This window comes from Rattus norvegicus, chromosome 1 (assembly GCF_021556685.1).
Source record: "Rattus norvegicus strain SHRSP/BbbUtx chromosome 1, alternate assembly SHRSP_T2T, whole genome shotgun sequence".
Classification (NCBI taxonomy): domain Eukaryota; kingdom Metazoa; phylum Chordata; class Mammalia; order Rodentia; family Muridae; genus Rattus; species Rattus norvegicus.
In genome coordinates, this window is record NC_141534.1 from 214087501 (window position 1) to 214096585 (window position 9085).

General features: G+C 52.1%; 1 protein-coding gene across 3 annotated transcripts in view; it reads left to right on the top strand.

The window, feature by feature from the left end:
* Aldh3b3l-ps1 (aldehyde dehydrogenase 3 family, member B3-like, pseudogene 1) overlaps window positions 1–6758 on the top strand; it is a 14455-nt gene extending 7697 nt beyond the window's left edge. For 2 of the 3 annotated variants that reach the window (XM_087601581.1, XM_087601582.1), the window contains 8 exons: window positions 111–221; window positions 397–517; window positions 636–721; window positions 833–914; window positions 1220–1606; window positions 2011–2177; window positions 4759–4858; window positions 6164–6758. In XM_087601581.1, coding sequence (XP_087457707.1) covers window positions 111–221; window positions 397–517; window positions 636–721; window positions 833–914; window positions 1220–1606; window positions 2011–2177; window positions 4759–4858; window positions 6164–6348 — 1239 coding nt within the window. In that variant the 3' untranslated portion in view covers window positions 6349–6758. Of the gene's footprint in view, window positions 1–110; window positions 222–396; window positions 518–635; window positions 722–832; window positions 915–1219; window positions 1607–1951; window positions 2178–4758; window positions 4859–6163 lie in introns of all 3 variants that reach the window. The other variant, XR_015647804.1, reaches the window with a different exon arrangement.
* Window positions 6759–9085: the final 2327 nt, after the last annotated feature.

Consider the following 9085-nt stretch of genomic DNA (forward strand, 5'->3'; position numbering starts at 1 on the left):
GTCCCCATGGCACCACCACACACTGTTTATAAGCTCAAAGGAACTGTCTCAAGCCCTAGCCAAGCCGGAGACCCCAGCCCAGCCTTGAATCTGACCTCCCCACCCCACAGTCAGCCTTCGAGTCAGACATGAGTGAGATCATCCTGTGTCAGAACGAGGTGGACCTGGCCCTCAAGAACCTGCAGACGTGGATGAAGGACGAGTCTGTGTCCACCAACTTTGTGAGCCCTGTTGACTGAGGGATGGCGGGTGAAGGTGGCAGTGGGGCGGCAGGGCACAGGGTAGCCTGCCCCAGGCCAGTCTGCTCATTTGGGGACTCTGTCACCCAGGGAGTATGTGTGGGTGTGGGTGTGGGCTCCTACCCATCGTGCACGTGACTGTGGTTCTGCATCCTAGCTCACGAAGTTCAGCTCAGCCTTCATCCGGAAAGAGCCCTTTGGCCTGGTACTTATCATCGCTCCCTGGAATTATCCTCTGAACTTGATGATCATGCCTCTAGTGGGGGCCATTGCTGCAGGTGAGTGGGGCTCTGAGCCCTCCTAGTCTGGTGATCCCTCCCTAAGAAGGCTTCCAGGGTTCTGTGGAGGGTGCAAGCACCCGCCTCTCCTCTCTACTTCCCCATTGGCTCCTGGCAGGAAACTGTGTGGTGCTGAAGCCATCAGAAATGAGCAAGAACACAGAGAAGGTGCTGGCAGAGCTGCTACCCCAGTATCTGGACCAGGTGAGCACAGTTCTGCCTATCGGGCAGCCGGCATCCCCCCACCTTGTCCTGGCTGGTGGGGATGTCCTCCTGCCCTGGGTCTGCCTCCTGAGCTGTCTTCACGCCTTGTAGAGCTGCTTTGCTGTGGTGCTGGGTGGGCCCGAGGAGACCGGGCAGCTGCTGAAGCACAAATTTGACTACATCTTCTTCACAGGTAAGGACAGCCCCGTCCAGCATCCTGGGGAAGGGAGACAGCAGATAACACAGTGGGAAAGCAATGTGGGGCAAGGCCATAAGCCAGGGGAGGGGGTGAGTAAGAGGTGGAGGTGTCCCTGAGGATGGCTCTCCAGGCCCTCTGAGAATCTTGGAGATTGGCTCCTGGGCGGCCGGGATGGGGGCAGACTCTCGGACGTAGGTGGAACAGCCCAGAGCTTGTGTTGAGAAAGGGCTCTGTGGAGAGAGGAGGCCAAAGTTGATGCCTAGACCAGTTGACCAGGTGCCTCTCGACCATGTTCTCAGGGAGCCCTCGGGTAGGCAAGATCGTCATGGCTGCTGCTGCCAAACACCTGACGCCCATCACCCTGGAGCTGGGGGGTAAGAACCCCTGCTATGTGGATGACAACTGCGACCCCCAGACAGTGGCCAACCGTGTGGCCTGGTTCCGCTACTTTAACGCCGGCCAGACCTGTGTGGCCCCGGATTATGTCCTGTGTAGCCAGGAGATGCAGGAGCGGCTGGTGCCCGCCCTGCAGAATGCCATCACGCGTTTCTATGGAGACAACCCACAGACCTCCCCCAACCTGGGCAGAATCATCAACCAGAAGCATTTCGAGCGGCTCCAGGGATTGCTGGGCTGTGGCCGTGTGGCCATCGGGGGCCAGAGCGATGAGGGGGAGCGCTACATTGGTGAGTCTCCTGCCCTGTCACTGGCACAGGGCCCTGCTGGGCTGAGGCATTTCCATACTGGAGGGGCTTCTCTGAGCCCATAACTGAGTTCTAGCTTTTGGTGCTAGGAGCCCCCACACTGTGGTTTTTGGTCTGTGACTCCTCAATTCTAAACATCTGTCCCACAGCTCAAACCTTCTGAGCTACATCCCTGTTCTAGGTACTCAGAGTGTGGTTTAAATTCCTGCCCAACCCTCTATTGTCCCATATCCCAGAAGGTAGAATCCCAGACACTGAGTCTCGAGTCCTCATAAATCAGCCCCTGAGGTTCCCCATCCTGGAATCCAAGCTCTCTCACCCTCACAGGCCCTGCCCTTCTGCAAGTCCTGCCTATGGAGAGGCTGAGTCGACTCCTGTGTCCACAGCCCCCACAGTGTTAGTGGATGTGCAGGAGACAGAGCCCGTGATGCAGGAGGAGATCTTTGGACCCATCCTGCCCCTGGTGACTGTGAGGAACCTGGATGAGGCGATTGAGTTCATCAACCGGAGGGAGAAGCCACTTGCGCTGTATGCCTATTCCAACAATGTGGAGGTGGGTGACATTTCCAGAAGTGGACTATGGGATAAGAGGAGCCCTCTGCACAGTCACAGAATTTTAGGGATGGTGGCTTCTTAGGCTCTGTCCTTTCCCTCCCTCTTAGAAGGCACTGAGGTCCCCTTCCACATCCTATGGAGACCACACTGGTTTTCCTGTGCACCACATCTGACTGAACCTAGGATCCTTTTTTTTTTTTTTTTTTTTTTTTTTTTTTGAGTCAAGGTCTTATGTAGCCAGACCTCATACTCACTGTGTAGCTGAGATGGCTTCAAGCTCCTGGTTCTCCTGTCTTCACATCATAGTTCTGTGAAAACGGAGGTTCACACCGTCTCTGGTTTCAGGAGCTGAGAAAGCGCTGCCAAGCAAGCTCCATCCCCAAGCCCTCAGCACTGGTGTTGTACATGCTTCTTTTTTTTTTTTTTTTTTTTTTTTTATAATTAACTTGAGTATTTCTTATTTACATTTCAAGTGTTATTCCCTTTCCCGGTTTCCGGGCAAACATCCCCCTAATCCCTCCCCCTCCCCTTCTTTATGGGTGTTCCCCTCCCCACTCCCCATCCTCCCCCCATTGCTGCCCTCCCCCCAACAATCTAGTTCACTGGGGGTTCAGTCTTAGCAGGACCCAGGGCTTCCCCTTCCACTGGTGCTCTTACTAGAATATTCATTGCTACCTATGAGGTCATAGTCCAGGGTCAGTCCATGTATAGTCTTTAGGTAGTGGCTTAGTCCCTGGAAGCTCTGGTTGCTTGGCATTGTTGTACATATGGGGTCTCGAGCCCCTTCAAGCTCTTCCAGTTCTTTCTCTGATTCCTTCAACGGGGGTCCTATTCTCCTTTTTTCTTTTTTTCGGAGCTGGGGACCGAACCCAGGGCCTTGAGCTTGCTAGGCAAGCACTCTACCACTGAGCTAAATCCCCAACCCCGGGGGTCCTATTCTCAATTCAGTGGTTTGCTGCTGGCATTCGCCCCTGTATTTGCTGTATTCTGGCTGTGTCTCTCAGGAGCGATCTACATCTGTCTCCTGTCGGCCTGCACTTCTTTGCTTCATCCATCTTGTCTAATTGGATGGTTGTATATGTATGGGCCACATGTGGGGCAGGCTCTGAATGGGTGTTCCTTCTGTGTCTGTTTTAATCTTTGCCTCTCTATTCCCTGCCAAGGGTATTCTTGTTCCCCTTTTAAAGAAGGAGTGAAGCATTCATATTTTGATCATCCGTCTTGAGTTTCATTTGTTCTAGGCATCTAGGGTAATTCAAGCATTTGGGCTAATAGCCACTTATCAATTGTACGTGCTTCTTAACTTGAGAGTACATTTATGGAAAATCCACAAAGGCAGTAGATTTCCCATGTATTCCACACCCAGTTGCCCCATGAAGGGGCCTGGCACAGGTCAGAACCAGGAAAGGACCTCAGATATCACCACCACTGGCCCTCCATCTGTCCCCCCCACCCTCTCCCCTCCGTCTGTGCCCCTCCATCTGTGCTGCCCGTGCTTTTGATTCCTCAGGCTTTTAGGCCTCAGTCTGTGTGGTCAGATCTTTGTGCTACCCCAGTTTCTTGGTTCCTCTCAATTCAATAAAAGGCATAGGATTTCCAGAGAGTTTGCCCTGGAGGTAAAGGCTGCCTCTGAGTGCCAGAGAGCTACTCATGGCCAGGGAGATTAATAGGTACTTGTGCAAGGCCTTGTCTGCCAGTGTCACTGCTGGGAGCTGTCATACCTCTTCCTGAGTATTGAGGCAAACATCTAAGCTGACCTCTGGGGAGGTGGGAGAGGCTGCAGATCTTCAAAGGATGCCGATGAGTGGGCTCTGCAGGTATGATCCCAACTCCAGGGGGTGGGGGATTTTCCCCCAGAGCCATTCGTCTAGACAAAATGTGTGTGTGTGTGTGTGTGTGTGTGTGTGTGTGTGTGTGTGTGTGTGTAATTCGCATGTTTTATAAGGCAGTTTTTTAAAATTATTTATTTATATGAGTACACTATCGCTGTCTTCAGATACACCAGAAGAGGGCATCAGATTCCATTACAGATGGTTGTGAGCCACCATGTGGTTGTTGGGAATTGAACTCAGGACCTCTGGAAGAGCAGTAGTGCTCTTACCCGCTGAGCCATCTCCCCAGCCCCTGAGGCAGGTTCTTGTAGACTAGGTTGGTGTGTTGAGTTCTCTATGTAGCTTTAACTCCTGGGGCCAATGTTTATCAAGTTGGTAAGCCCAAGCTTGACCTTAGAGGCCCAAGATTGTCCCACAAGGGTGCTTACTTCTCTCTCCTTTCTCTCCTGCAGAACTGCCTCAGTTATAATAAGACTCAGTAGCCCACTTGTCCCCCTCCCCTGGGAAACCTCCATGACCACCTGGCACCTCACTATGCCTCCACTCTGCCTGTCTCTAGCCTCATGCCTTCCTCCTCAGGATTAGGTCCCAACACCCTGCCGGGGCCACTCACAGGCAAACACACAAGGAACATGTTCCCAGCATAGGGATCCAGGAGTCTGTCCTACAAGACCCCCTTGGACCTCAGGCCCTCACCAGAACAAAGCTCATCCAGGTGTGCTTTACAGGTTCCTCTTTCTCTCCCAGGTCATCAAACAGGTGTTGGCCCGGACCAGCAGTGGGAGCTTCTGCGGGAACGATGGCTTTATGCACATGACCCTGTCCAGCCTTCCTTTTGGAGGAGTGGGTAGGTGGTGACAGAGCTCTGCCCTCCTGGGCTGGTCCCCCACCTGCATCCCCATCCTGCTACTTGACCACACTAACTGCAGAAGATGCACCCCACTCTCAGTTCCCAGTGCAGTGGGCAGGAGCGGAAGCCCCTCTCCACTGAGTGTCCATCTAGCCTGCCTCCCTCCCACCTCTCTTCAGTCTGTGGTGGAAATTTTGTGTGGGTGAGGACCAGATAGGCTGTTTTGTGAGTTTTAAGAAAGCCCACCTAGGGGGGTTGGGGATTTAGCTCAGTGGTAGAGCGCTTGCCTAGCAAGCGCAAGGCCCTGGGTTGGGTCCTCAATTCCGGGGGCGGGAGGTGGGTGGGAAGAAAGCCCAGCTGTGGCCTTTAGCCAGCCGCTAAGCACCTTGACTTTCATCAAGCAACACTGGTCCTCGGCTGCCCATCCCCCACAGAGCCGTGGGTGTTTTCTAGTGATGGGGCTGCATACTTGCCCCTTCAGCCTTCCCATGTCCCTGTGAACATAGGCCTGGGGATCTCTACCTCCAGCAAGCCCCACTGGCAGAGGTGATCTTGGCAGGCACTTTCCCTCTGAACCCACTTCATTACTGAAAGGGTATCCTGTTCCTTCCACTTGGTAATTCTAAGTAGTGGGATGAGTGACAGATGGCCCTGGTCCCTCCTGGTCTGTCTTAGAGGACCTACTTCCTTCTCTCTCCCTCAGTTTTGTCTGCTGTGACAGCCATTGAGCTTGGTCCTAACATGTCACCAACTGCCAAGGCTCTTGTTGTCCCCAAGCCTGAATCCTTTGGGCTTTCACCTACAATATTCATCTGGTTGACTCCACAATCCTCTGGCCTCTTTCATTCCCAAAATCCCAGCTTCATGGCCCCTACTTCACCCAGCCATTCCCCATGTCTTCCCCAGCTGGGTCCTTGTCCCTTCCTAGACAGTGGGAGCTGTGAGACTGAAGATTCACTTAATTTCTATCAAAGCCCTAGAAGAAGGGTGCCAGCATCACTGCAGAATGAGGCAAAGTCACTTACTCAAGGTGGCATAGATATTAGGGACAAAGCTGGGGCCCATCCCCCACTCCCACCCCAGCAACCTGAGTTTAGAATATAATCCACTGGCCACTGTTTGCCTATCTTGCACCAACACCTGGTAAACTGGTGCTGGGGCTGGCTCAGGGCTCAGCCTTTTACATACAGTGCTTTATTTAACCCAATGGATGAATGGGGAAACAGGCTCAGAGCAAGGTCTGTATGATATCTTCTCAACTGTCCATGGAAGGGCTGACCCTATGTCCTATGCTGTCCACAGGATCGAGTGGGATGGGCAGGTACCACGGCAAGTTCTCCTTTGACACCTTTTCTAATCAGCGTGCCTGCCTGCTGAGCTGCTCTGGGATGGAAAAGCTTAATGACCTCCGTTACCCACCCTATAGTCCCCGTAGGCAACAGCTGCTAAGATGGGCTATGGGCTCCCAGAGCTGCTCCCTCCTGTGAATGTCACCTTGACTCCTCTCTCTTGCTGTTCTGCCCCAACATACCTGAGCTTTCAGTGGATTTCAAGTTCCCAGTGGTTCCTGAAAGGCCAGGTGTCTGGTCCAGCCTGTGAACACCCCACTTCTGGAACTCTTTCTGAACACACCTGCAGCCATGCAAAGCCTCCAGGTAGCTGGTCCAGCCCCTGCCTGTAGCACAGCACCCTCAGCAGCCTCCTGACCTTCTGCTTAGACAGAGAGATTCCCTCACCAAGTTTGGGCAGACCTGGTGACTGAGGGGGACTTTCTTTGTCAGATCATAGCAGGATCCCAAAAGACAGAGCAGTTGCTGACAACTCCTGGAGGGTGGCTTTGTCCCACCTGAAGTGACATGATCATGAACCCAGATCAGAATAATTGGTGGAATCTGTCTGAAGCGTGTTCATTAGTTACTTTCCTGTAGCTTCTATTGAATGCCCTGATATGCACAAGTTCAAGAAAAGATTCTCTTGTAGCTCATGGTCAGAGGGTTCGGTCAGCCTCAACATCTGATGAAGTTAAGGATCTTGCCAAGATCCTGGCCATCCACACAACATTCACTTCAGTCCCAGGCCCCTCATCAGAGGGAAGCAGAGGGTGAGAATGTAGTTCAGTTGTACAGTATTTTGTCAAGCATGTGAGAGACCAGGATTACTGAAGGAGGAAGATGTGTGTGGCGTGATGTGTTGTGAGGGAAGATAGAAAGGATTCAGTAGATGTGTCCTGAGACAAAGGTCATGTAAAGACAGAAGTCTGAGGAGGGGTGGCTACCAACCAAGGATGCTTGGCAGCCACCTGCAGCTGGAAGGGCAAGTGGCTCCTCCCGCACAGGCTTAGGGAACAGGCCTCAGCATATTTTTTTTCTTTTTCCCTCTCTGAGACAAAGTCTCAGTATGTAGTCTTGGCTGTCTTGGAACTCCTGGCAATCCTCCTGCCTGGGCTTCCTGAGAGCTAGAACTACAGGTGTGAGCCACCATATTCAGCATGGTTGTGGATTTTTGTCTTCAGTGTTGTGAGAGAGCACAGCTCTGCTGTCTCGGCCACTTTGGGACATTTGTCTCAGCAGCCTGGCACAGGACCGAGAGGGGTACAGGAAGCTCCCTAATGGTTTGATTCCACTCTGCCCATCGCTCTCAGGATCACAACTGTGCAGGTTCCTCCCTGGTTTGGTTTTCTTTAAAATGCTTCTCCACTAAGTCAGCTTCTCCACTGAGTCAGCTTCACACAGCCTGTAGCCTCCATACAGTGTAGCTACACAACTCAGGGTAGGAAGTCATCTTTGGGATCCACCTGCTACTCCTAGGCAAGGTCACCCCAGAGAAGCCATCTCATGTCCCCTCGGCTCCTACTGTGCTTCCTTCCTGGGCCCACATGGGCATTTAGCTCTGAAACTAACAAAGATTCATGGAGCAGAGGTTTGTACTGTGCTGTGGCTTCCACTGGCTGAGCTCCAAGCACAAGGAAAGGTTCTGCCAGACAACTTCTGATGGAGACTCCTTCTCTGCACCCCTGAACTGGGGGTGTGTTTGATGTCTGGGTTAGGGAGGAGTGGGGCATAGGGTATGGTCACCAGCGAGGGACAGTGGCAGGGCTGATCCCAGCCTCCTGCTTCTTAAACCCTAGGAGGTACTGGGTGAATGTGCACAGAAACAATGGGAGCCTCTGGTACCACAGCCCCAGAAACACTGACTTGTGCCTGAAGCTGTGAGCATGCCTTCTCACTCCCAGGACAGTCTCTCAGAAATCATGATATTAAAGGGCTGGGAGATGGCTCAGTGGTCAACAGCACTGGTTGCTCTCCCAGAGGACCTCAGCTTAGTTCCCAACACCCACATGGCCTGTTACACTGTGACTCCAGTTCCAGGGAATCTGATGCCCTCTCTGGCCTCTGTGGTTACCAGGTGTGCATGTGGTGCACAGATACATGCAAGAAGACCACATGCATGCACACACTACACATACACACATACACACATACACACATGCACACATGCACACACCACACATACATACACACACACACACCACACATACACACATACATACACACATACACACACCACACATACACACATACATACACACATACACACATACATACACACATACACACATACATACACACACCACACATACATACATACATACATACATACATACATACATACACACATATACACATACATACATACACAGACAGTAAGCTCAGAGAGGCTAAATAATTTGACTAGGATCTCACAGTAAATAGGAAATAAATACGTGACATTCCCCCATTGGAACAATCCCCCTGCCTGCGGAGTCTCCTCTACAACTCTAAGTGCCCTTTCCCCTACTCCCCTACTCCATGTGTGTCATTTGGTCACAGGAGAGTGAAAGAAAAATCCCACACTTTTTTTCTTCTAGACAGGGACACTCTCATTGTGTGCGTTTTCTCTCTCTCTCTCTCTCTCTCTCTCTCTCTCTCTCTCTCTCTCTCTCTCTGCGTGTGTGTGTGTGTGTGTGTGTGTGTGTGTGTGTGTGTGTGTGTATACACGTGCGCACACACATGGGCATGTGGGAGGAGATGATTTAGCCCCAGGAGTCTTCCTGGAGGCCACATTGCTCTCAGGAACCTGATGAAGTCTGTCTTCACCTCCGACTCCCATGACTTTTCTCCTTACTTGCTAACTCCTTTCATCGTCTCCAGAACTTTCAGACCAACGGAGGAGCCTGTACAGCCT